Source organism: Carassius gibelio, chromosome B23 (genome assembly GCF_023724105.1).
Source record: "Carassius gibelio isolate Cgi1373 ecotype wild population from Czech Republic chromosome B23, carGib1.2-hapl.c, whole genome shotgun sequence".
Lineage (NCBI taxonomy): Eukaryota > Metazoa > Chordata > Actinopteri > Cypriniformes > Cyprinidae > Carassius > Carassius gibelio.
Window position 1 is genome coordinate 19,654,566 of NC_068418.1, and position 27,740 is coordinate 19,682,305.

Consider the following 27,740-nt stretch of genomic DNA (forward strand, 5'->3'; position numbering starts at 1 on the left):
TTTATGTAAAACAATTGAGCTAAGTTTAATATTGATATGTATTATTAACCCTTTAACTGCCCCACCAAGAAAAAAGCATTTGAAAATTTTTTTGTTTGCATTTCTTATCTCCTTATGTCATTAGTTACCACACTCAATGTATTTTTTTTTCAACACGTCCCATAATTTTTAAAATATCGGCCTCTACCAAATGGTTGATATGTCACTTTATGGCAAAAGTACCGGAATTCATACACATACTATGGAAATCAGAAAATATGAACTATAATGAATGATCAGAAAGTTATATTTCTCAGCAAATAGTACATTCTGACAGCAGAAAGGATTATCTGAAAACATTAGCTTAGCTTTTCTACGTTTACCATAAAGTGACAAATCAGCCATTTGGTTGAGCATGCAGTTAAAGGGTTAATGACTAATATCTGGGTTATCATGAGTTATCACATACGAGTTTGGAAGAAAGTATATAAAAATTTATTATGATACACTAACTTGTAAAATAATTTCAGTAACCTAGAAATGGCATGAGAAAATGAATCTTGAACCCTACGTCTGAGCAGGCTCGTGTAAAATTAGTCAAACTGATAGCGCCCTCTAGTGCTTTTATGCTGTAAACGCCTTATGAGTTTTGATGCAAATTATAGCATTAAGAAACCTTTACGAAAAACAAAGAGATACACTGCAAATAATTTAACACTGAAATGTTTATTCAGACAAATTCACAAAATTAAGAGATCCTCCACATTCTCAGGAGCCACGTAAATTTATAAGCCTACCAGAGTGCCATAAATGCATTTCTCCAGTCTAAAACCTTTAGGATTTTACTCATCAAGTTATCTGGAAATACAATGGTTGAGTAAATGTATGAAATGTTGCAAAATCAGTTTAACACAACTGACTCGATAAATTCTTAATACAATGAAAATAACCTACGAAAAATAGTTAACATACTGTTGGTTTCATCTCGATATTTTATCTAAACATTACACCTACTATTTTAGGTGTTTACATTAACAGCAAATAAATTAGATATCTCATAAAGCTCTTCAGATTTTAATTTGCTAAAGCTAGTCATTGTTCTGGTAAAGATCACAGTGGCAACCTGTTTAGCCTGGAGTAATCTGACATTCATGATTAGGAAATTAGTGAAAGTAGCTCAGAAAAAATCTAAAGGAATAACTAAAAGCAGTGTGCAGATTTAGCGAACATCTATCTCTAATATTTAAACCACCTATACAGCAAAGTCACTGCACATCAAACCTTGATTCATAAACTGGATGCTTTGGAGTGATGCATATTTTTATGTATATCTACATAGCCTTAAAACAAATATCCAACCTATTTACTTGGAATGACCTGTGCACATGATATGTGTGTCACAGCAAAAATGCATGAGCTACTGTTTGAGAGCACTACATGTCTTTAAAGAGAGCATATTTGATGTTAAGATGGTCTAGCGAAGAGTTTGTACCTCACGTAAGGGGTAATCTCATAAAAACACACAAGGATTTATATAAGAGATAAAACCTTATTAAGCATTTGCTGCAAAATTAACATCCACTTTACACTGTCATTATCTTCAGAGTCCTTGTTAATGCACACAGAGTTTCGAAGCGAACTGAATCATCCTCGAGCGCAGGTAAACTCTATTTCAGGTTGAAAAAGCCAGATTTGACTTGAGGGCCCATCAGCATACTGGCTTGGTTTTTGTGCGTGATGTGAATCTGAGAAAGCACAATAAAAAAACAGAGAGATAAAACACCACATTAAGTTAAATCTCATTTAATGCAGACCTGTTTTCTAGTTAACACTGAAATAAAAGGAATTGTTCACTAAAAAATAAGTTTATATGAAAACTGTAGATGTGTTTGCTTCGAAACAGATTTGGAATAATTTAGAATTGTTTTTATCAGACTCTCATTCTGATGGCATCCATTCACACCAGTAATGCAAAAATTTCCCCAAATCTGTTCCGATGAACAAACTAAATCTACATCTTGGATGACATTTTATGGTTGAATTCATTTTTGAGCATATTTTTTTAACAAATCCTTATCATTCACTAAAAATTAGGCGATAAAATGTTGATGTTGACTTATGATATCTAAACACTGTTTATGGAGTTTAGAAGGAGATTTGTAAACACAAAGTGTAATAAGACTTGACTTGGTCAAATGATTCACTCACAAATGATGAACACACAAAGCTTTTGGCTTATTACTACTACAGTGTAACCAGCAGAAAGTGCAACTAAACAAATCAGTGTATAAATCTGAATCTTTTTAGTAAATAGATTCAAAAGAGTTACCTGGATGAATCAAAGTGAAATACGTTATGGTGGACACTTACAGTACAAGGTGGCTGCATCCACGGTTCTCCATCAATCTGCATGGGCAAAGGCTTCTTTGTCCTATAAATGAGTGTATGTTTTTGAATAAAACAATTAGGTACATTTTTAGGAACAAAAATAACCAGTGAATCATTTAATGGGCAATTGCTTGGGTGACTGACTAAGCACACGTTCACATTATTTGACTCAATAGTGGTTGACAGGGTGTTACAGACTAAACTGAACATCCCCATTTAATGACAAAAGAATTAATGAGATGTAATTTAAATATTTTATGTTTGAAAAAGAGAAACAGAAGAGTATGCAAATGCATGTATACTAGACCGTTGAACATGCCTGAGCATGTCATGACAGGTTTGTGCCTGTATGAGCTTGTTTAAGAACATAAGCGTCTGTCTCACCTGATGGTAATCTGAGAGGTTTTGGCCAGTCGGACTGCGCTCTTTAGCCCTGTGTATATCTGTCCCATCTCAATGGCTCCTTCCAATCCCACCAGCTCCACTCGTTTGTCGCTCATGTCTGTTTAGAGACAGTCTGTTGAGTGTTTCAGATAATCTTCATATTAAAAGTTTCTCCTTGCATTGAAGGAAACGTACCTTGTGGGCTCACTTTTAAGACTTCGGGGTCTACTATGACTTCAGGCAAGTCCTGCTCCACTCTGTCACTTTTTTTGGCTTCGCCCCACAGGTTAGAGCCGCCGTGCATGCTGGGAATGTTGAGGACGGCGATGCCTTCCAGAGAAAGATTACTGAGATCCAACTGGGTCCCGCAACACTGGATAAGGCCAGACAGAGGCTCTGGGGTCAGTTCTGTTATGTTTTTCATATTCGAAATCATTTCTAGCTGAATGCTTCTAACGTGCGTAAGCAGATTTTTAAGTAATGAATTGCATTTGCTTCATATTCTGAATGAATGCCCCTGATCTGGTAGATTGAAATGTTCCTGGCTTGAGCTCTGATACAGACGACTAATACCAGAAGCAGGTTAATAACAGGTGTTAGCACTCGAATGCCCTCACTGTGCTCATGCTTTTAAGCTGATGCCTTTTGATGGGCTTTCAACACGAGGAAAGAAGGAGCAAGGGTAGCTGGAATGATCAATAACCTCTTTGAACTTAGATGGGAGTGTGATCCTTTGTTGTAAGGTGTTTTTTCTTACCTCAATGGTTAGACACTCCTTGAGTTTTTTACAAGATGCGGAGATGGTCTCGGACGTGGCAAATTCAAAATACCACAGTTTGTTCTTCATTCTGTAAGAAAGTATGCATGCATGAAAACGAAGCCAGAAACCGGCTTGCAGATCATTTTCTTGATGGTGCGTATGATTTATGTTTTTGATAATTAAATTGAATGTTAGGCGTACAACAACAACAAAACTATTACATACATACACTATAGTTTGAAGTCAGTTAGATTTAAAAAAATAAAGTTTTTGAAAGAAGCTCACCAAGGCTGCAAATATTTGATAAAAAATACAGTGAAAACAGTAAAATTGTGAAATATCATTACAATGTTAAATAACCATTTTCAATTTGTATACGTTTTAAAATATAATGAATTCCTTTGATGCAAAGCTGAATTTTCTGCAGCCATTACTCCAGTCTTGATTGTCACATGATCCTTCACAAATCATTCTGATATGCTGATTTGATCCTCTGATAGCATTTCTTTTTATTATAATTTTTTTTTTGGCAGGATTCTTGATAAATTGAAAGATCAAAAAACAGTATTTGTCATTTGTTTGATTGAGGTATCTTTTGAAACAATGTACAATTTCCTGCTCTCACTTTCAATAAATTTTAATGGTGAATTAATTTAATAAAAAATTAATTAGATTAAAATAAATAAAAATGATAATAATAGTAATATTATGTTTGCGGTTATAATGATCTTTATTTCAGTTATAACTGAACCTTATAATTTTTTTTTTAAGAAAAGCACTCAATTTCATTTAAACAACCTACATTTATGATGGTTTTCATTTAAGTTTAAAAATAATTGTAATGAATAAATGAAAATTTATTGAATGTTTCCTACAAATAACTGACATCAAATCCACTGTTCTGCTGTGCATTGCAATGAACATTAGACATACACCCAGTTTATAAACATCACATAATTATAAAACATATATAATATTTATTTATTTAATTAATATATATTTTTTAATTGTAAATAAATACATATTGATCTTAGTTTGTAACATGCCCACCTGCTGTTAAACTTCTGAGGGTGTTTCTCTCTCATGGTGTGGAAGCGGTGAGCAATGGAGGCGTCCTGTTCCACAAACAATCAATACAGTGAGAATGATAAATATACTAGGAGTTAAATAACCAAGTTTTTCAAATAACATTATATTGGCAGAGACACTGAAAATGAGAAGATTGAAACTACATCAAAGTGAATATAATCGAGGTAATGTTTTAGATGAATGCAGTACTGAATGTGTCATACCACTCCAATGGAGAAGTAGTTGTTGATGATTTCGTAGGGCACAGGGTCACCTCTCTCCTTACTGTCCTCCAGGGTCACCTGTATGCTCCAGCGATCCATCGGAACCACGGAACTGCTCTCAATGTCCTTCAGGATCCGGCCCAGATCCATTCCATCATAACCTATAACATTATAACAGTGTAAAAGACTGGATATAAACAGAAAAACACATGTTCAAGTTTCAAGTTCAGTTTTTGTCCTCACCTCCTCCCCATCGAAGACAGCGTGCAAGATCATTTCCTGTGCCAAGAGGAAGCACGGCCACCGGGGGGCGCACTGGCAGGTTGGCTTTATCTTTATGAGGAATTGGAAAGAACGTTTGTGAAAGTGAAATAAGAGCTAACCATACATATACTCTTCGGCTTTTGCATTGAGCATAACACAATGTATGTTTGATTTAGTTTCCAACCTATAGCGTCAAGGATCCAGCCAACTGTGCCGTCACCTCCACAAACTAATATTCTATAGTCCGGCAGATCTCTGAAGAAACACAACCTGGTTTGGAAATAAAAGGCCATATGTTTTTTTTACAAGCTTCTGTTAAAGTATTAAACCCAATATATCACTACCCACATCTATGAAATGCAAAATGTGGATCATACACCATGTGTTTTTCAATCTTAATCCATTTTTAATAGAACTGTTGTCCACAAGTTCCGTCAAGTGGATCCAGGGCATGAAAAAGACATACAGATGCTGAAATGGTAGTGAAATCCTTACCCTGGTCCTGGTCCACCGTTTGAAAGGTTATAAACCTGCCGAGGATTCAACAAGTACTGGAATTTCCGAAGGATTCTGTAAGAATGTGAGTAAAAATTATGATTTATAGTCATATCTAAGACACAGGCAATTAGACAAAAGCTGATAGATGGACGGATGGATTGAAGGAAGTGTTCACACCTTTCCCCTTGTTTACCGCCACTTTTAGGATTCACAAACACCAAGAGAGGATGAGTGTCAGGGATTGGGTTTATCTGTTTGGGTACAGAAAGTTGTGTGTCAGTTTCATTCAGTATCTCTCGTCTCTGCCTGAGAAAGCTGAAACAGTCCAGGCTGTGTCTTACCTGTAGTACCTGTCCATCGGGTGTAGTGTTGTGGTCACTGTCGTCACTTGCAAATGAGCAGCCATTCTTTATGCAGTTCGTCCTCTCCTAGGTGAGGAAACAAAGAACAGAAGATATAATTCATCTGTGCTTTTGTCTTCTATATAAGCAGACCTCTAATCTTTCAACCATTTAAACCATCTAATCAAGTAGTTAATCCATGTCATAAACATCTTATATACAATTATTAAATATAAAATAATAAAAGTGTACATGTAAGCTTATATTTGAGTGTATTCTGCTGTATACTACAGATGCAAATCCTGAGACTTGAATAAATGGAATTAAGGAGGTCTTCCAAAGGGACTTTAATTTGCATTACCTTGATGACGGGATAAATGGCCCACGGTGGTAAGATATGATCTCTGAAAGGGCCACAATCACATTCAAAGGGTTCCTGGGTTGCACACTCATCATGTCTCTAAAATATGACGTAAAAAATCATGTAATGAAAATGACAAACTGACCTGCTTCATTTGTGATATTTGATAATTGCATTTCTTTTTCTTTTTTGTACTATATAAAGATTTTCAACAGCTGTAAATTGTAGCTTTTCAGAAAGTCTCAGTCTCACCATGGTGTGACACCAGACACATCGTTTCCCAGTGAGGCCATGCAAGCTCTTTATCTTCTTCTGACACCGGTCACACTTCCCAGAATCACAGTTTCCACTCACCCAGTCATGGGCTGCAATCTGCATGCAAACAAATTAGATTTCCAGTGTCCACTTAATGGCGGTACTAAAGAAAAAAGCTAATAGTAGATGCTTAAAGTGGGCTCTGTCCGCCCCGGGCCCAATAAGTCAAATATACAACAGAATATTGATATTTTTTAGTACATGTATACATTATAAAAAATATAAACATATAGAGGTAGCATTTAATAGCATTTCTTTTTACATTATTACACTTATTATGTCATGCAATTCTGGGATGGGATTTATCTGTATTGGTTTTAAATTTAATTAATAAAAAAAATAAAAAATAAAGGTTTTCTTACCCCTGTCTCTTTCTTTGACTTCACATATGTGCGGGTGCACGGAGCCGGGTTTTTATTTGCACACCGGCCGTGGACTGTGTATTTGCAGCCTGTGTATAATAGCAAATGATTGTGACACCTGAACCGAATCAGAACTAAACATACGGGTTTGCAAAGTTATGCATACCCATATAGCTAGGTAGGTAAACCACAATATATGTTAGCATTCTGGATTTCTGGAATAAATCTTGAAAAGTTTAGCTTCTTAATGGCTTAAATGAAACATTTCATTAGCATTTCTGGAAATTCTGATTACATTTGCAAAGCAATCTGTGTTCCTCTCGTGTAAATTACCCAGAATTCCACTCACAAGTGCAGCAGAGGCCCTGTTTGCGCAGCCCCAGAAGCATATTCTGACAGACGTTGCAGTACACAGGCTTGTTGAAATGTTTCATCCTCCACAGATGCTGGCCGTCTCTTTGGGTCATCTTGAGAAAGCAGTAAAAACATCATGTTAGAAAACATCTTTTTTTTCTTTAGAATCTGATTCTGTAAAATGTAACATCATTCAATATATGTTCCAATGAAGCCAATAATTACATTCCTGTAATCTGCCTCTAACCAGAGTGTTACATGAAGTAAAACAAAGTAAAAAAGGTAAAGAAACAGATATATAGCCTCATAACAAAAGAACACAAGTTCAGATTATTGTCTTAAAGTTCATAATTCACTCACTCTCATGCCAGGAACAATTTATTCCCACACGACTGGGAATTTCACATTAGGATTTAAGTAATCCAATTTTTTGCGAAGGGGTTCAGGTTATCCGTGTAAAAATGTGCATTGACAAACAAAAATCTCCTTTGTTTGTAAGTGACTTCTGTGTGTGCTGTGCTTCGTATATCACTATATGATCAACTATTTACACAATAAATTCTGCTAATGTGCTAATTCACCACAATTCATGAACGATGTGTGATTCATGAACAAATCAGTATGATTTTTCAAGTGGAACAAATTGTTCAATTAAAAGATTGGCTCATTCATTCACAGTTTTGGTTGGTAACTTCAACTCACTGACTCAGTTACAGTTTAATGGAGGGAAAGTTTAGCAGTGAATCATCACACAATGATATTGTATGACTTAAAATATATCAGCGGAATCACTTGAACCTTTGGGTGTTTTTTTTGCCATTTTTGAATCTTTAAAAAACTCTCCGGCCTCTGTTGTAATAGGGAAAAACATGCGTGAAGATTCAATGGTCCTGTGCTGCACACAACTAATAACAGCAAACGGGTTTGAAACAACATAATTTCTGACATAATTTTTCGTTTTGGACAAAGACCTTTAATATGTAAAATGAAATATACTCATCTGTTAAAGAAACAGATGACGACACCAGCGTAAATAAAATACTAATCAGTGGAAAGTGTTTTTGAACCACTCTTAGTGACTCACAAGAGTGTCGTTTTCTTGGTTATTTCACATTGCTTCTTTATCTTACACCTACTGGCCATTCTTTATGAATTCAGCGGCCGGCTGGAGGTGGTTAGGGTGGGGTGAGGACACTGACTCACGCAGTCACATCAGAGAATTAGTAATAATTCAGAATATTATTGGTTTGGATGACTCAGGCTGGAACTTCAGGGGGCCGAACAGGAGGTCAGAAACTGTAGCCCACACAGCCATGCTGTAACTGGGCCTGATGGCTCAGCATAGCCCCCTCGTGCCAGTTGGGCAGGTGGAAATAGCACACAGGGAAGTCCCTGGCTTTGATACATGGTTAAGCATAACCATGATACAAAACTCTGACTCACAAATGCAAGACATGAATGTAAGTTTAGGCTAAATTGAACTCATGTGATTAAAATAATCTACATTGACGGCACAAACTACATTTGCTGTAATAGACTGTGACCGCCGGTCGAAACAACAAACGTCTTGCAGTTGTAAATTCTGCACTAACTTTGCCTATGCGGTTTAACTGTGAACCATGCCTAATAGTGCTAAATGTACATTTCTTGTGTGAAAGTGGCACTGGCTCAGCATTTAAAGGTTGTAATTTGCTTTACATTATATGTAGCTGTAATTAGTCATGGAAAGAAGTTGCTGTTAACTCTGTGGCTTGTCTCCAGGTCATGCACTAGCACAGTTTGGACAGACACAAGAGTTTTAGGAGTTTAGATAGCTTATGTTCCCTCTCTGGAGGAGTGTGAACCCAGCTACTGCTCTAGTGTTACTTGCAGGATGCTAGCTTGAGGAAGCTGCCAAGTGGCTTGTGTGAACAGATGCATGTCAGGGATGTTCAGAACACATACCTTCTTCAGATGCATGCTTATTTTAATGAGATGTCATGTAAAGTAGATCTTATGCATGACGTGCTAATGAGATGCAAGGGATATATGGTTTGCAAAAATTCACAAGTCTATTTGCATCTTACTGCTGGTATATACATGCCTCCTGGTTGTGAACCACAACAGACACAAAATTTACAGTAATCGAATATCTATTTGGGTTTACCACTGAAAAAATTCTTAAAGTTTTGAATCTGGTTCACCCATCATGACTATACCCGCAAAAATGTGTGGACACTTGAGCACCACATCCATGTGTGCTTTTTAAAAATAAAAATGCAAAATAATACTAAAATAAAATGAAAATTAAACAAATAAAAATGTACATAAAGAATAATTATATATACATGTAATGAAATAAAATAATAATGTGAAATCATTTTTTTATGATGATAAAATAAAATTGTAAAATGCATCCAACGTAAAATTAAAATAAAACAATACGACAAAAAAATAATATATATATAAACACATAAATTCATTGATGAAACAAAATAGTACTATACTTTTGGTTGTACTTATAAGGATGTGTGTGCGTGCAAGTATGTGTTAGAAGTGTAACTGTTACTTGTGCTAGTGCAGAGTCAGCAGGCTTTTGGTATGCTATATCGAGGTTGAGCCAGAGGACAGAGCACAAAAATACATACATCTACTAAATTGTAACGTTTTCTTTTTGCTTCTGAGCAGTGTAATCTGAGGTACTGTCTTGTACGCTCCAAAAATAGCAGCTCTCTGACATTGCATCTGAAACTGAGAATCTATGCTTGTGTTTTCCTACCTTAAGTCCCAGTAAAACCAGCAGCGGGACGTTGTTCATCCCCCCTTCCACCCATTCCTGTAATGACACCGTTCCACTGCTATCTGCGTCAATCGCTGTCATCATATCCTTCAGCACCTGAGAACAAGCACATTGTGCCATGAGAAATGACATGCTTTTGTATTAATGTGTTTCTGTTGTAACCTGTATATAATGTAATTAAGTAATCACTTCATTTGAATCAGGAGGAGCAACATTATGCAAACAATCTTGTCAGATTCATTTTTTCCCTTTCTTATTTTATCCCATGGCAAGTTGATTCATGCTAAATGATGAGAAATGTCTTTTCAGAAAGGTGTGGTTAAGACGGAAAATAACTTGACAAACACATTTCGCATTTCGCGTCTTCCCTGCAAATATTACATGCACGCACGCACACACACACACGCACACACACAAACAAAACACAACTCACAGGCCTCAGTTCGGACACATCCCAACCGAGGTAATCTGCTGCATGCATCATCTGGGCAATAATGCGGTCCACTTCCTGTTTTTCAGAAACATTAATGGTTATAGATATTACCGAAAGATGTAATTTGAGTATGATGATTTAGTTGTTACATAATGAAGAATTGGAAGTAGATTATATTTCAGGCTAAGACCACCCACCGAACTGTCCAGGACACCATTGCCATCTCTGTCATAGAGCCTGAACGCAACTGTGAAGGGAAAAACATGGAGACATATTGCAAAGATGGCAACAATCATTACAGATATTTGAAGTGGCAAAAAATTTAGATTTACATTCAAGTTTGTCCCTGGGCTGCCCGTCTTCCAGAAGAGAGAAATAACAGGACACATCCTTCAGAAAGACTTCCCCTTAGAAAGAAAACAAACAAGTTTCATTGTTTGAAACATTGCTTTTTTATTTTTTTTAGTTATTTTAAAAGAATAAACCCTAACTTTGCAGGGTTTGTTGTTGTTGTTGTTGTTTTTAGTTAACTTTTATTGAACTAAAAAATTACCTTTAAAAAATAAAAATAAAATATTAATTAAAGGGTTCAAATAAATTTTGGAGTCAGTAATATGTTTAGATATTTCTAAAAGCAGTCTCTTGTCCAAAGCTACATTTATTTGGTCAAAAATACATCAAAAAAGGAAACATTATTTCAATCTAAAATAATTATTTTTAAAATGAATGTGGCGTAAGCCATAACACTTAACGACAGGATTCTTTCATGAACAGAAAGTTTAAAACAACAGCATTTATTTGCCATACAGTTAGACTTAGATCATTATAAATGTCAAAATATTGTTTTTGAATGGTAGTGCATGTATGTATGTGTATATACACATATACATATACAAGCATATACATGACCCACTGTTTTCATCTGATTTTGCTGACTCTGAGTTCTGGAAGGATCTGAACAGCCGCTTGCACAGAACCGTTGGGAAGTCCTCCACCTCCAAATATGTCTTCAGGAAGAGGCGGAAACCTTCCTCATCAATGCACTAAAGACAAACCATTTTGCTTTAAAGACTGCTACTCATTCAAGGAACACAAAATACACACACAAACAAACATATGGAATATATCATTGGGCTTTTTAATAACATCTATTTTGGTGATCATTCAGAAAGCACACATTACTGGAAACTAATAAAGTCATAAAATTATCTGGAACCTTCTCAAGGGGACGTAACAGAGATCCAATTAGATTCTGCACTATAAACCTAATCCTAGTTCTACTAACAGGGCCTGCTGTTCCTGTCCTAGTTTTTAAAAGAGTTAATAAGAGAAAAAAAGCCCAGCAAGTTGTATTCAAACTTCAAAAGCCTCAGGATACTGCCGTTCTATCTGGAGTAAAAAGAGGAAAACCGAGATATAAGAGATGTAACAGTCAAATACTCCCCCAATACTAACATCCATAAGACTTCCATGACATCATTTGTTGTTTATTTTGCTTTATGCACCCAACACAAGCAAAATATAAAGCATAGAGTGAGATAAACACAAAAATGACTGAAATACAACCCTTGAAGCGTTGATTTACAGTGTTTTAGAGCCAAGTCAGCACACAGTCAGCTGAAAAACTAGTGCACAGATCAGGTATACGGACTAAATCTTTGCAACATGAGCATGTCTGAATAGCAAATCTTTTAAGAGCTTCAATCCCACGACCTCAAAGCAATCTCTTTTCATTTTACACTGAAGTCCCTGTTGTTTGACTATTACAATAGTTTTTTTAATGGAACAGTTTATCAAAACTTACTGAAAGCTAATATATATCATTATAAATTTTAATATATATGTCAGTTGTATACGTATTTTATGTTTTGCATCATATTTAATACATCAGGCTTTTGTGATCGAATTCTGATTGTGATGTAAACCAATAAGATCTTTAAACAGTATAACAGACTACTGCATAAATATCAGTTGGGAAGAGCTTATTTATGTACAAAAAAACATTCTTCAAAAGCCTGTTGTATTATTTTTATATTTACATTTTAACATGATTTGTAAAACAATAAATAAATAGTGCTATTTTTATATTTTATTAACCTTATAAAAATCATCTCATGTGGACAGGCTTTTTACTTTTTGATAAAATATGAAATATTGTGCTGAAATATAAAATATAAACAGCATATATTCTCACTATTGACTGGTTGCTTATTATCATGCCTATTAATTACATATTGGCTTTTTATTAGTACTTAAAAAGCACATATTCTGCATTACCATTTTCTACATCCCTAATCTTCCCAACTACTTTACTAACTATTAATAGCATAAATTAGAATAAGCAGCAAATTAGGAGTGTATTGATGCAAAAGTCGTAGTTAATGATTTGTTGTAGACCTTAAAGTTTGACCAAAATATAAAATATAATACGGAAGGCATGTAGACGATTGTACACATTAGCTTTTCAGCAAAGTTTTGATAATTTTATGGGCCTTAGAAATTAATATCTCCAATTTGATAAAGTAGGCTTTATATGGTTAAATCATGCAGCTTGCTGAAGAAATGTGCTCTTAGACAATTTTTTCCTGCAAGATGATAAAAAAGGTTGAAAAAATAACTACTTGGGGACCAGCTGTTTTGGCACGGGTAACCAGAATACCCTAGTAGTAAATGTGTAGCAATGCTCTAAAAAAGCAGGAAAAAAATGTCCTGGCAACCACCCACTACAGCTTCACGTAATTGCAGTGAGTTTTTGTGTGGGACACACTGCTAAAATCGGTACATGGCACTCACTGACTAAGCAGGTACACGTTACATGAATCGTCCAGCGAATAAGCTCAGATATGCTTAACCAGACGTGAAGTGATTCACATTACAGAGATGGATGGATCTGTTCATGGGTAATTGGACTAAGATGCTGTAAAAGCAGAGTGCTGACAGTTGGCCCCTGGCAGTCTGTTCACTCACCTCTCCATGTCTGTACTTGGCTAACCTGCCATCTGCATTGAATTCCTTTAACACATCTTTTACTTTTAGACTGCAGTCTGCAAAGAAATAGACAGGGCGAGTGGGAGGAAGCAAAGAAAGAGAGAAAAAAAGACAAGATTACATTTTGGCAGAAAGAACCACAGTCATAACACCTTTTAATGAACTGTATGCATCTGCATCAACTCATAAAAACAGACTTGGCAAGAACTCCGTACACACTTAGGGCAAGCATTTACTATATCTTACTGTAAAAAACATCCAACAATCATGCATAAGACACATGGATGGAGCAACCAAGGGGTCAAGGTTTGGATGCTTAGCATGACCCTGCTGGTCAGATACTGCAATTACAGGAAGAGAAAAATATCTTTCTCCATTGATGGCCATTCAGAATAAGGGGACCATATATCCTCTTATTTGTGGACATGTCCTGGCTGGGATTTCTGAATTGCCTAAAATGTCCAGGTTTTGGCTTTGTTTTACTATTGATGTGCTCTCTCCAGTCCTCATATGTTACAAACCCGATTCCAAAAAAGTTGGGACACTGTAAAAATTTTTAAGTAAAAAAGGAATGGAATAATTTACTAATCTCATAAACGTATATTTTATTAACAATAGAATATAGATAACATAACTAATGTTGAAAGTGAGACATTTTAAAATGTCATGCCAAATATTGGCTCATTTTGGATTTCATGAGAGCTACAGATTCCCAAAAAGTTGGGACAGGTAGCAATAAGAGGCCAGAAAAGTTAAATGTACATATAAGGAACAGCTGGAGGACCAATTTGCAACTTGTTAGGTCACTTGGCAACATGATTGGGTATAAAAAGAGCCTCTCAGAGTGGCAGTGTCTTTCAGAAGTCAAGATGGGCAGAGGATCACCAATTCCCCCTATGCTGTGTCGAAAAATAGTGAAGCAATATCAGAAAGGAGTTTGATGTTATCATCATCTACAGTGCATAATATCATCCAAAGATTCAGAGAATCTGGAACAATCTCTGTGCATAAGGGTCAAGGCCGGAAAACCATACTGGATGCCCCTAATCTTCGGGCCCTTAGACGGCACTGCATCTCATACAGGAATGCTACTGTAATGGAAATCACAACATGGGCTCAGGAAATACTTCCAGAAAACACTTTTGGTGAACACAATCCTCCATGCAATTTTTAAGTTCTTTTTGTAAAACTGGTACGCCATGTCATCCGGACTAAAGAGGACGAGGTCAACCCAAGTTGTTATCAGTGCTCAGTTCAGAAGCCTGCATGAGAGCGTGTGGCATGGGCAGCTTACACATCTGGAAAAGCACCATCAATGCTGAAAGGTATATCCAAGTTCTAGAACAACATGTGCTCCTATCCAGACGTTGTCTCTTTCAGGGAAGACCTTGCATTTTCCAACATGACAATGTCAGACCACATACTGCATTAATTGCAACATCTTGGCTGCGTAGAAGGATCTGGGTACTGAAATGGCCAGCCTGCAGTCCAGATCTTTTACCCATAGAAAACATTTGCCGCATCATAAAGAGGAAGATGCGACAAAGAAGACCTAAGACAGTAGTGCAACTAGAAGAGTGTATTAGACAAGAATGGGACAACATTCCTATTCCTAAACCTGAGACACTTGTCTCCTCAGTCCCCAGACGTTTTCAGACTGTTATAAAAAGAAGAGGGGATTCCACACAGTGGTAAACATGGCCTTGTCCCAACTTTTTTGAGATGGTGTTGATGCCATGAAAATTTGAAATCAACTTATTTTTCCCTTAAAATGATACATTTTCTCAGTTTAAACTTTTTCTCAGTGTCCCAACTTTTTTGGAATTGGGTTTGTATAAGATTGCAGTTTTGCATTGCTTTGACTGTTTTCTGTAAATCCAACCTTCTTGCCATGATTGGCCAGTAATGAATAATGGCTGCATGATGTTGGTCAAACTGTTTTTCAGTTAATGTCTTCAGGAAGAATGACATTTTAAGCAATTTACAAATCCTAGCCAGGACATGGATTTATGATGGCCCTATGTATTTTGACAAACATTTTTTCAATTGCAAAAAAAAAGTGTATTTTTTTTTTTTAATACTTAATTTAAATCCTAAATATATTATAGTATACACTTTACCAGTGCACAATTCATTCTGAAGTGATTTTAAAGAATGAAATGGATCAATATCCATGAAGAAACACCTGGAATATTTTATTTACATTTACACTTAAGTATTTACCAGATAATGCTTTTATACAAATCGTTAAAGCATGTTTGCCCAAGATATATATTATATATATATATATGTATACACTGTGTACATGTTTTACTTTTGTGTGCAAAATTTGTGTTTTCTCTTGAACTGAACCCATGATCAAATGAAGCACAGAAAAACTTATTTCTAAAAAAGTGCTAGTTTTTCATTCTAAAAGCTTGTAATGTCGCTTAATATTATGCAAATATTTGTAATTTTAAAATTTGAAACATTTATATCAAACATTTAGAAAGAAATGCAACTAGTAGAAAAACAACCGGAACATTCTTGTAAGATGTTCTCCAATATTTTTTATTTATTTACATCAAATCCTTTCTTACAGTGAAGTAATAATGATCATTGTGCAATACTACTGAATAAGAGAGAATAAGAGTGATAACATGGTGTCCTTATTACACGCTACATGTACTAATATTATAGTAATAACAGTAAATTAAGCATAATTATATGCAAACAACCTTAAACCAAACCCTATTCCTACCCCTAAACCTATATTAAGTACATGTAGTTGATTAATATTAGTCAGTACTTAATTGTAAAATTACACAGTAACACCTTAAAATAAAGTGTAACCAGAAAAATACATTTTCATAATCACTTTCATAATCAGATCAATTTAGTGACATTATCAAAATCTAAATGAAATCAATCAGTCAGTCTTTCACAACACTAGCTGCCCGTGTATAAAATACTTCAGCAAATGCATGCATGTAAAACTAAGTAAACTGGGCTCACAGATGTCTTGGATGCACACGACTGGCATGTTTTTGAGACCCTGAGAATAAAGTGTCATTTTGCACTTTAAGGACTGAGAGTGAGTCATGGTTTGTAATGAGGCCGAGTGTTTAGTGAGAGTGGGAGGGATGTGTGGGCATCACAGACTTACAGTCAATGTACTGCTGAAGCTGGATGAAGTCTACCGGCCTCAGCTCTCTGTCATCCGACTCGCCCGGGCCTGACATCACGCCAGAGCCTCTGAATAACACTGAAAGAGGTTGGTGAGAGGAAAAAACACAAATGAAAGCCACATCCATCTTCACTTTTCATGCATTAAGATGTTTCCATGCACTTAAAGTGAAAGGAAAACCCCTAATATAACCAAATGCCATTAAGATACGGATGATGAGAGAAAAGCTTTAGGCCTAGACCCAATTATGCAAATACAAAGCATGTACATTGTTGTCATTCTCGTAAATGCTTTTAAATAACAGAAAAAATGAATCACTGTTGCATTTCTGTGTGAATATTCTAATACTATGTGATAATAAAACCTCCGCGGTTCTCCGCGGAGAACCATTTTATAAAAGAAACAAGTTATTTCTTTCCCTTTCTCATGTACAAAATGTTGTTTATTCTTTCAGGCTGAGCAAGGACAATGTGTCTGAATAATTTGCTATTCATGCATGAACAGAAAAATATGCCCAGTGTAGTCACACACCATACAAGAATTCTGCATATAGATAAAGAAAGAATTACAAATTCTGGATGCTGCACGGATTGAAATTACAGCATATATTTCTATACACTACTGTTGTAAAAAAAAAAAAAAAAATCACACACACACACACACACACAGTTTAGAGTCTGTAAGATTTACATTTGCGATTTACATTTGCATTACATTACAGTTGTTACATAATATTAATAATAGAATCAGTTTCAAATAAATGTTGTACTTTCTATTCACCAAAGAAATATGAAAAAGATGCATCATGGTTATTATATTGTAATAACAAGGAATGTTTCCTGAGCATCAATTCAGCATATTAGCACAATTTCTGAAGGATCAAGTGACACTAATGATGCTCGAAATTCAGCTTCGCATAACAGGAATACATTACATTCTAAAATATATTCAAATAGAAAACTGTTATTATAAATTTAAATAATATTACACAACATTACTGTTTTACCGTATTTTTTACCAAAACAAATGCAGCCTGGGTGAGCATAAGAGATTTCTTTCAAAAACGTTAAACATTTTTTATTGTTTTATTAAATATAATAATTTATTTACAATGTAAACGTTCTCAGTTCTGTATTAAAAATACAAAAACTGGTTAAGACACTATTATGTATGCCAATCTGGCTATGAAAACAGCATGTCACATCATCAATCATCCATCACAGACGTCACTGCAACTTACTGAAGAAACCAAAACTATGCTAGCATAAACCCCAACTCTGCCCATAGGTCACATGACTAAGAAAAAGGTTGGGTTTCCATTGAAAAGAATCATCTTGTGTTCTGTGTATGAGACACCGGTGGAAAGCTGATAAGAGACATATCTCATATTCACATATTTCTATTTTATTTGCTAAAAGAATACAACTATGCACAACATTAAAAAACATATTCACTGTCAGCTGACAAGATTGAGTATATGTGTGTGTGTGTGTGTTATATAGAATCTTCATGTTTCTGGGTCTCATCTGTAACGGAAAATGGATCAGCACTCTCATTAAGAAAAAGGCAGTCTAGGGAGATCAGTTTGCTTGTCCCAGGCTAAAGTTTTTGTTCCTGTGCACATTCTTTAAGGTATCTTCAAACTTTTTAACACAGCTTTGATGGAGAATAAATGGGTGACCTATTTAAAACAAGTCTAAGTCGTCTAAAGATCTATTTTTTTTAGCAACTAATAATAGTAGTAGAAGTAAAAGTTTCATAGCAGTGACCCCGTGAACATAGAAAACTAGCCACATATTTAAAACCAACAAACAAACATATGCAAATCTCTATTCTGAACAACAGGAGGAGTACAATAACCTAACCTCTTATGAAAGTTTGTTAGCATGAGAACTATGGTACAATCCACTTTAAAGGTATTTTATGTTCTTCCTCGAATGATAGAGCTCAGAAACTCTGATGCGATGGAAAAGGCAGTGAGAATGAAGTCCGTACACCCACTCCTCTCATGTGATGTGAGCTGACAAAGGGTCACACCGTTCTCAGTTAATTCCCTCAAAAGGTTAGTGTCGTTGCCTAGGAACTTTGTTTGTGTGGCCTATTATTCCGTGTATATGTGGGTGGGTGTTTGTGTGTGTGTGTGTGTGTGTGTGTGTGTGAGAAAGAGAGAGAGAAAGTTGGGAAAACCGAAGCTATACTTTTCTGTCAACACCGGAAGCTTTGACATGACTGCATGACAGACGATTTTAAACACACTGCAATCAGATCAATCAATTTGAAATGATAGAAGAAACATATGCTTTAAATGTCTCACTTATGCACTTTTAAATCAGGTCAAGGGAAAATTTGAGGTTCTCAAACAAATAATCATTTGACTAGCATGTTTGCAAATTGAACGACCATTGAGTCACATGTGAAATTAAACTACACATTTTTTAAATCAGATTTTTGCAGAATTATATTCAAATTGATTTATCTCATGGAGAAATGTCATGACTATTAATATACTGAGCTGAAAAAAATATGCATATATAATTATTAGTGTAAATTAGATTAAATAAGTACCCCCCACACACACACACACACAATTTTTTGGGACAAATATCATTCTAATTACTGTAATACAATAAAAAAAAATATTTCTGATAAGAAAACCATTAAGTAAAATCAGTATGAATTAAATTCTGTACCAATGTATTTTTGTGATGAACACTACTTATATAATTATATTTCAATATGCTATAGACAATTAGGAGATTAGTTTAATTGTCATGAAAATAATGTCACAATGCAAAATCTCTTAGTTGACCAGGCATTGTTTTCTTTATATGAAATATAATTATAATATGTAATATAATATATAACTATAAATATAATATGTATTTTTTGTAGGGCTGTAAATAGATTTTAAAAAATTAATCTGGATTAATCACACTGTTTTTGTCATGAAATTAAGCAGAACACAAGACAATTTGTCTTGTTTAACACTTCTTAATTATCTTGTTTTTTTTTTGTCTTACATGTTTGGCATCAATTCTGACAGTTTTTCATGATGTCCAACCAAGTGACCATAAGCATAAAACGAAGAGGATGGTCATATTTGATACTGCAGTCTTGCTTCACACCGGTTTTAACAGTCAGTTGCTGCTGACTGCAGGTCTTGGTCTCTCTCCCGCTTTCTGTCTCTGTCTTTGTGAAACTGAGTGTTTGGGTTGAGCACAGAAGCGTGGTAATTTGATTCTGGGCTTCCTCATCACTTATTTGCATGCACAGCTCTCTGTTTTATGGAGGGAGACAAATCTCTGCTTCACCAAACACTTAGTCCAGTAAAACACAGAGCTAAGGCTCTTTGTGGCTCAGCTCAAAGTACACCGTTTTTGAGACCATCCACAAAAACAAGATGCAAACCATAACATCACAGCTTCCTGTCATTTCTACAATAAAGATGCACATTCATTCATGCCAATGTGTCTATTAGCCCAGGTGGATCATTTGTTTTAGTTTTTTTCCATTATAGATGAGGATTCAAATGGATATCATTATTGATTACAGGTTTCTCAGGTTTTTTTTATTTTTTATAATGAATGCCCAGACAACCAATATTTAATAAATGTATATAAATAAACTCAAATGATGTCCTTTATTTAGCAGTATAACATGCTGTATAATGTACAGTCAGCTGCTCCTTATCACAAAATAAATATATGTGAAGCTGTATATTACTGTTTGCTCTACTATTCTAACATTAAACTTAACAGTCTCGACAAGTGCATGAGAGTCATGTGTATCTTTAGATGGTAATCTTTGTCATCCTAACCCATGCAGGTACAAATGTCAGCAGAATTACAGAAATGCCAGTAACATTAAGGAAGTAGTGGGTGTTTGTAGTAGTTAGTTTCATGTTGCTGAGAGATTCCACTGTTTTGTGCATTGTGGCATGCTTCTCTCTACCTGTATTTGTAACTTGTTAGCTGGCAGTGCACTTAAATAGTCCTGCAGTGTGACAGTGTTCAATTATTCCATGTACACTCCTTTTTAAAGAATTTAAAGAATGTTGTATAAATTAGCGCTGCAATCTCTGTTACAGGTAAAGTAACTACTAAAAAAACATGCAACATGACTGTTACATAAGGCCAACAAACTCAATTACCGCAGTAATCACCCAGCCGTTATCACTCTCACCTATTAAGTTGCATTTCCAACCCACTTGACTAGAAAAGCTGGACTTAGAACAACATTGAGTAGATAGAGGTGCGGTGAGTAATTTTCATCCAAGATAAAAAACTGAGGTTACAAGCCTGTTCTAGTGATCTAATATTAGCTGTTCACATATCGTTTGTCTTTACCTTTTGAAACTATTTTTAGGAACAATACTTTCTAAAGCTTTGTGTTGTTTGTACAAGCTGTCGCCTCGTGTCAAGTCAAACTGCCGCTTTTTATCTGCAAGAGTTTATATATTTAAGTGTTTTCCTCTTCCTTTTCCAGAGGAATATCTGACTGCTCAAAGTTTGCTAACTCGAGATACCTAATAAAGACCTTTCCAAAGTTTGCTAACTCGAGATACCTAATAAAGACCTTTCCTTGTAGTTTTCCATTCAAATATATATATATATATATATATATATATATATATATATATATATATATATATATATATATATATATATATATATATATATATATATATATATATATATATATATATATATATATATAGCTTATATTCATATAAATACAAATATTATATTAATAAATGAAAAAAATTAATATGAAAGAAAATATAGATTTTAGACATACTGAGAAGTTTGAAAAAGAAATTTTCAAGTCATTAGATTGCAAAAATAAGATGGTATAAAATAAATATTATTATTGTTGTATTTATAATCATTTGTATTGTTGTAGTTCAATGGTTTAGATATTATTGTCAAAATTATATATATATATATATATATATATATATATATATATATATATATATATATATATATATATATAGCTTATATTCATATAAATACAAATATTATATTAATAAATGAAAAAAATTAATATGAAAGAAAATATCGATTTTAGACATACAGAGAAGTTTGAAAAAGAAATTTTCAAGTCATTAGATTGCAAAAATAAGATGGTATAAAATAAATATTATTATTGTTGTATTTATAATCATTTGTATTGTTGTAGTTCAATGGTTTAGATATTATTGTCAAAATTATATATATATATACACACACACACACACACACACACATACACATATATATATATATATATATAAACTGACATCAGTATTGGTTGTGACCAAAAAATATAATTATATTTATTTCCATCATGGGTTCCCCTTCTGGCTCTGATGTAAAATGTTCATTTTGCTGGTTATGAGCTACCCTTAATTAGATTAAGTCAAATCAAATCAAATAATTTCAGCTTTTCTAAGGAAACACAATGTACATCTGGTCAGTAAGAAGGATTGTCAATCCTGGTGGCTCTGGAAAGAGTTTCCCCATCAGCTGTGCTGCCTCAGACCGTTGCCAGGGGTTACTGACAGGACTAGAATGAGGGAGGGAGGAGGGGAGAGACAGATGAAGTGGAGGAAACCCGGGCAGCAGTCGCGGGTCTTCCCCTGCTGGCCCGCTCCACCCACGCATGCTTCTCAGTACACACAACCTTCAAACAGACTGCTTTGCATTCCACCTGCTGATGTAAGGGTGAATCATTCACCTCAACAAAAGCAGATGATTTTTGTCTTTTTGGGGAGGAGTAGCATGCATTTATCCAACTCATACATCTCAGGCATGATATACTGTAAGCAACAACTGGAAAAGTGGAAATAATGGATTCCCGCCCCACCCGAGTGGCTCAAGGTCATTTTTGTGCACTAAATGAGAAAAAGACTCATTTAAACATTGCAAAACAAATGGCAGGCAAAGTTCAAGACATGCCATTAAAAAGGCCGCAAATTGTAAAGCAGTACGAGTCACACCTCATCTGAGAACAGCTGGGGCTTCGTGTCGCTCAGCTCCTTTCTTGTGTTGCATTTCAATGAAAATAAAAAAGCATCACTATGTAAGTTGTGGCAGGATGAGTTTTTTTTGTGAAAGCAAAGGGCCCTCAGTGGCGCGCAGGAAACCCTTTCAAAGTCACTCACTACCCGCAGGCATGCCTGTGCTTGCACAGCAGCCGTGCACGTCGTCCTCCTCCAGCCTGCTGCGCGGTCTGTGCAAAGGCACACGCTTGAGGAGACACATGTTAGAAACGTACTTACACCCACACGGAGAGAGCAGTACAGACAGCAGACTCACAGCAACTGTTGCGCTAGTCTCCTTCCTACACAGAGCAATATCAAGAGTCGAAGTCACGGACTAAGCCATTTAGATTTCATTACCGTGATCATCAGAGGGCATGAGAAATCATAGACAGTCTGCAGCTGAAATGGACATGTAATTATATCATTTATGGATATAATTGTTACATTTATGCAGCCTAAACTACACCGAAACACTTCACAAAAAACAACCACTAGAAAACTATTATCTCCACAAGAATCATTGCACATTGAACACGATCAGGGCTGAGATTTGATTGTTTTTCCCCTGATAAAAATAGCAATTTAAAATGCATTAAAAAAAATCTCCAGGTGTGGCAAGAAATGTTGTAATTATGACATCAAATATTATTACCAATTACACTTTTTTATTTAATTATTTTATTTAATGATCATAATAACAACAATAACAATTGTTATTATTATTAAATATTATATACAAATATTATTTAAAATAAGTTCACTAAAAATGGATTCCAGGGTTCACACTGCACGTGGTTGCGGACCGTCAATGCGTTCCATGAGCATTGAATAGAGGTTGCACCTTTCTTTGCATAAACATTTGAGCTGTGTTACGCAAATCTTCCACAGTGACGTAAATATGTGGGGGCGTGTTCAAATGTGGTGTTTTAGGAAGGTGTGGATGAGTCTTAACTTTTATAAATAATATCTCTGTAGGTTTGAGACTTCAGTCTTTTTTCATTTTTGAATCATTTTTAATTGTTAATTCATTAAAGAGCCAGTAAGATGAAAATTCTGAGCTTCCTATCACTGTTTATAAATCCTGTACATTAGGTTTAAATCCATCCAAGGTTAAAAAACATTGTCATTTTGTCAAAATATCATTTTAAAATTACCTCAATTCTCAGAGATCCCCAAACGGTTCGCGCGAAGCTGTTCAAAAGATTCAGTTTCCTTAAACCCCACCTTTCGGTAGCATACTGTGTTCTGATTGGTCAACTAACATTGGTAGCATACTGTGTTCTGATTGGTCAGTTTTGATTGGTTGTTCCGCACACACCTCCACTGTAAACTATGCGTTAGCATCTGTTTGGGGTGAATTATGTCTTATTCCTCTCATCGCGAAGCAAACAGTAAAATAAAATATTTGAACAGTCTCGCTGCTTTTTCTTCTGTGTGGGTGTATTCAAGCCGCACGCTTCAGTTTGAATCTGAATAGCGCGTTCAGCGCGGGGGCGTGGTCACAGATATAACGAAGGGAGACATGAAAAACAGACATCACGTTGTTTTCATATGGATTACTTTATCACAGAATATCTGTTTTCGGCAGCACTTGTTTAGTTTTAAAGTAGACATGTCAAGCTTTCTATAGATATCTCTCTCATGTCTCTTCGTTGAGTATTCACGGAGTTACACTTCATTTTACATGACGTGTTTGTACATGACGATCAGCGCAGAGAAAGGATGCAGACAGCACACATACTGATAAGACGCTCAGGAGACGCTCAGGGGGGGGCAGGTTAGAGTTCCGTTTGTCCCAACACGGTAGGCGGAGATTATTATGCAAAGTGTTCCTAGTGACATACATAGAGATGGGCAAAAGATTTGAAATCTATAACGACTCGTTTCAGCGATTCAGAGTCGACTCCTTACTTAAGAAGCCAATAACTTTATAAATCGTGCACTTTTTGGTTTAATTACTTTGCACATTGTTTACACTGATGGACAGCTACATCATACACTGTAATACAGGTAATTTTTGATTTCCCATCTGTGTGGCTCTTTAAATGACTAATTGACTGAACAATGAATCACTTTTTGTTATTGTAAAACAAAAGTGATTTTCATTAAGAAATAGGAACCAAAACTGTGATGTGCTTTTTTTATTAGTACATTTGTGAGACTTGATTTGATTTGGCTGTTTCATGTCCTCATTTTTTGTCTGCAGCCGTATTTTCTTATACATCTGTACCCTTCTGATTTACAACTATTCTGTAAAAGCCAAAGAAGACAGTGGTGTTTTACTGACCACTGAATTGAAATATGAGAATACACAAGCTGTTTGGATCAGCAATATCCAGTTTATGTTCTCTCAATCTTTTTAAAGATTAATAAGTCCTTACTATTTGCCTTGTTAAAAGTGAGGAAATCTGTGGTGAAGCGAATATTGACCCACATTCCATTCACAAAGCTATACCTTCATCTGTTTCTGTTGCATAAACATGGTTAGATCATGATCGACCTTTGGGAAATGTGGGCTTTTCTTGAGTCCAGTTTTCACTGCTTGGCTTGGAGTTATAAAAGCAGGAGATTACTGGGAAGACAGTAAACCAACCCTGTGATTTTCTAGCCAAGCCCATGAGGCTAGAGATTCCTCAGAGAATGAGTTACCATTATCAGGTAAGCTAAGCCAAGAGATCCAGAGAGAATGCGGGACTAAATTAGAACATTTAATTTCTTCAGGGACATCCACAAATTTAGTATAGGCTTTCAAATGAGTCATAGTTACAAAACCGCAAACTAAAATATAAGCATGTTGCACTGAGATGGATACGTTTTGTTCACGTCAGCAGAAACAAGAGTGGAAAAACAAGAACGACTATATAAGTAATATGGCAAAAAGGTGTAAATGCAGGGGAACTGAAAGAACACGTGAAAACCCTTTGCTTCAACTGTCTTGGCGCATGTCATGACCGGAACTATGTGACAAAATGCTTCCAGTCTGTTATAAATATGATGTCTGTCGAATTGGAAGAGTTGAAATCTCCTGGTGATGAAACATGATGAACTTAAATTACATAATCAGCTCACAGTAAACATAAGGATGCTGAAATGAATATTTACGTAAACTCTGTTTTACTAAAACAGTCTAGATCAATGCAGGCATTTAGACAGTCAGCAACCTAGAGAAGAGATAACAGTAAAATAAACAATTCAAGAGAAAGAATCCAAAGAATGCGACAAGTACTTAATCAGATGTGATAATTGTGTCAAATAGCACAATGATACATAAGAAGCAAAAAAGGTAGAAATATTCAGTATCATGGTACACTGCTGAATAAAACATCTTAAACCAGGTTTCTTTGACAGTTATGAGGTGATATGGGGAACCTTTTGAGAACCATGCCTTTGTATTATTAAACAGTGAAACACTTCCAAAAAACAACATTTATTTATTTTCTAGCATCTTTTAACTCACGATCCACAGTCTATGCAAATAGTTCAGTGAAAGAACAAAACATTTGACAACAACCCGAGTCAACAACTTCGAAATAAAGAGCAGAACCACGCTGTTAATGCAGTTAATTGCTACAATTCGGATGAGTTAACAAGCATTTATTTGTAACGGAATGCAAAAAACAACTCTACTGCACTATTCACCGCGATACTACTAGGCTACTGACTTAACAGTCTGAAACAAAAAGCAAACAGTAGTCCGATTCCCTAATAAATGAATCATGTGAGTCGGTTCCTTTTAATGAATCATAAACATACAGCGCGATTAATGCAGACTGCCTGTCAAAAGAATGAATCGTCTGAACCAATACTTTTAGTAAATCAAAAGCACTTACGAATCAGGAGCATTGTGCAGTACATTTAATGAACCGCAACTAAATGATTTCATCATCATGATGTGTTAAACATCACGATTTATTGACTGTTATGACAACTGATTTTGAGATACACATATTGAATTTATTTTATAAAAAATTAAGAACTCATTGAAATATGTTATTCATCACATTTTGTTGGTTTAGTATTTGTATTTAATATTTAGAGCCAGTTATCGGACTGTATTTTTGCTGGCTCTGGATAAGTCTGTGAAAAAAAAGCCATTAAAAGTCTACGTAACAATACCTTTCGAGATAATATTTTATTACATTTATTAAACACAGAAACCTGGGATCATCTTAGAATTTCCTAACAATTGTTGAGGGCAATAACTCTAATAAGGATCTTTAAAAAGACATTTCATCGTCAAAGTACTAAAAAAGAAAGGAATTCAAATTGGAACCGTTATGGAACCGAACTCGTGAAGATGAATCGAACTTAGAATCATTACATTTCAAACGATTCCCATCGTTAACTAGAATACATTCTGGGCATCGATACAAACGTTCGAACACGCTTTTTGGACCATCAGAGGTTTTGAGACACAACCGTATGTGTCTCTACCGTAAGAGGTCGTGCATAAAAACTAAATGCGACAGTACAAAATCACTGTTACTGTTTAAAGCGTTGACGTTAACTCACCTTAATATCTTGTGGTCTGCAGCACCCGGTTAGTGATTCTGTCTTATCTTTAAAACAGACGCCAAGAGCAAAATCGCCAGTGTCAGATGCACTTCGAAAACTGCTTCAGCACTTAGAAGATGAATAAATCGCGACGGGGCAGAACCAGCTTCGTCTGTGAGAAAGCGTTCCGCTGTGTTTGTCCGGTGGAGAACTGACAGTGAAGTGAACACGCCTAACTGTGAGTGACACTCCCATAGAGTCACAGCACCGCCCGCACTCATGTGTCTGAGCTGAGTGATGCACTTTGATCAGATGCTGTGTGCGTGTGTGTGTGTGTGAACTGCTTCTCATCGAGCACTAACTCTAGGGATAGATAGAGAGAGAGACAGACAGACAGACAGATAGATAGATAGATAGATAGTAGCCTATATGCACTTATTACATTTTAGTTACACGTGGACAATCAATAGGGTGGTGTGTCATATAAACTATTAAAAGTGTCATTGTCAGATGACATCATTTTCAGTATGATGTTTGGCATCTGAGTGATTGTATTT

At 35.5% G+C, this 27,740-nt stretch overlaps 1 protein-coding gene across 1 annotated transcript; it reads right to left on the reverse strand.

Moving 5' to 3' along the window:
• Positions 1 to 686: 686 nt before the first annotated feature.
• dgkaa (diacylglycerol kinase, alpha a) lies at positions 687 to 27,423 on the reverse strand. The gene is made up of 24 exons (XM_052594587.1): positions 27,202 to 27,423; positions 16,644 to 16,742; positions 13,478 to 13,554; positions 11,424 to 11,553; positions 10,843 to 10,917; positions 10,708 to 10,757; positions 10,511 to 10,585; positions 10,057 to 10,173; positions 7,294 to 7,411; positions 6,945 to 7,033; positions 6,520 to 6,639; positions 6,268 to 6,366; positions 5,907 to 5,993; positions 5,743 to 5,816; positions 5,563 to 5,637; positions 5,252 to 5,337; positions 5,047 to 5,136; positions 4,804 to 4,964; positions 4,562 to 4,626; positions 3,509 to 3,599; positions 2,947 to 3,124; positions 2,752 to 2,869; positions 2,350 to 2,410; positions 687 to 1,724 (listed from the first exon to the last, which is right to left on the reverse strand). Exons 2-24 carry the CDS (start codon positions 16,717 to 16,719, stop codon positions 1,647 to 1,649), a joined length of 2,190 nt encoding a protein of 729 aa, XP_052450547.1. The 5' UTR covers positions 16,720 to 16,742; positions 27,202 to 27,423; the 3' UTR covers positions 687 to 1,646.
• Between the last annotated feature and the right edge of the window lie 317 nt (positions 27,424 to 27,740).

Coding starts and splice junctions, on each gene's coding strand:
- dgkaa (XM_052594587.1), bottom strand. CDS start 16,719: ATGTCAGGCCCGGGCGAGTCGGATGACAGAGAGCTGAGGCCGGTAGAC. Junction 10,758..10,842: donor GCCCAGGGACAAACTTGAAT/GTAAATCTAAAT, acceptor TTCCCTTCACAG/TTGCGTTCAGGCTCTATGAC. Junction 5,137..5,251: donor CTGGATCCTTGACGCTATAG/GTTGGAAACTAA, acceptor TTCCTCATAAAG/ATAAAGCCAACCTGCCAGTG.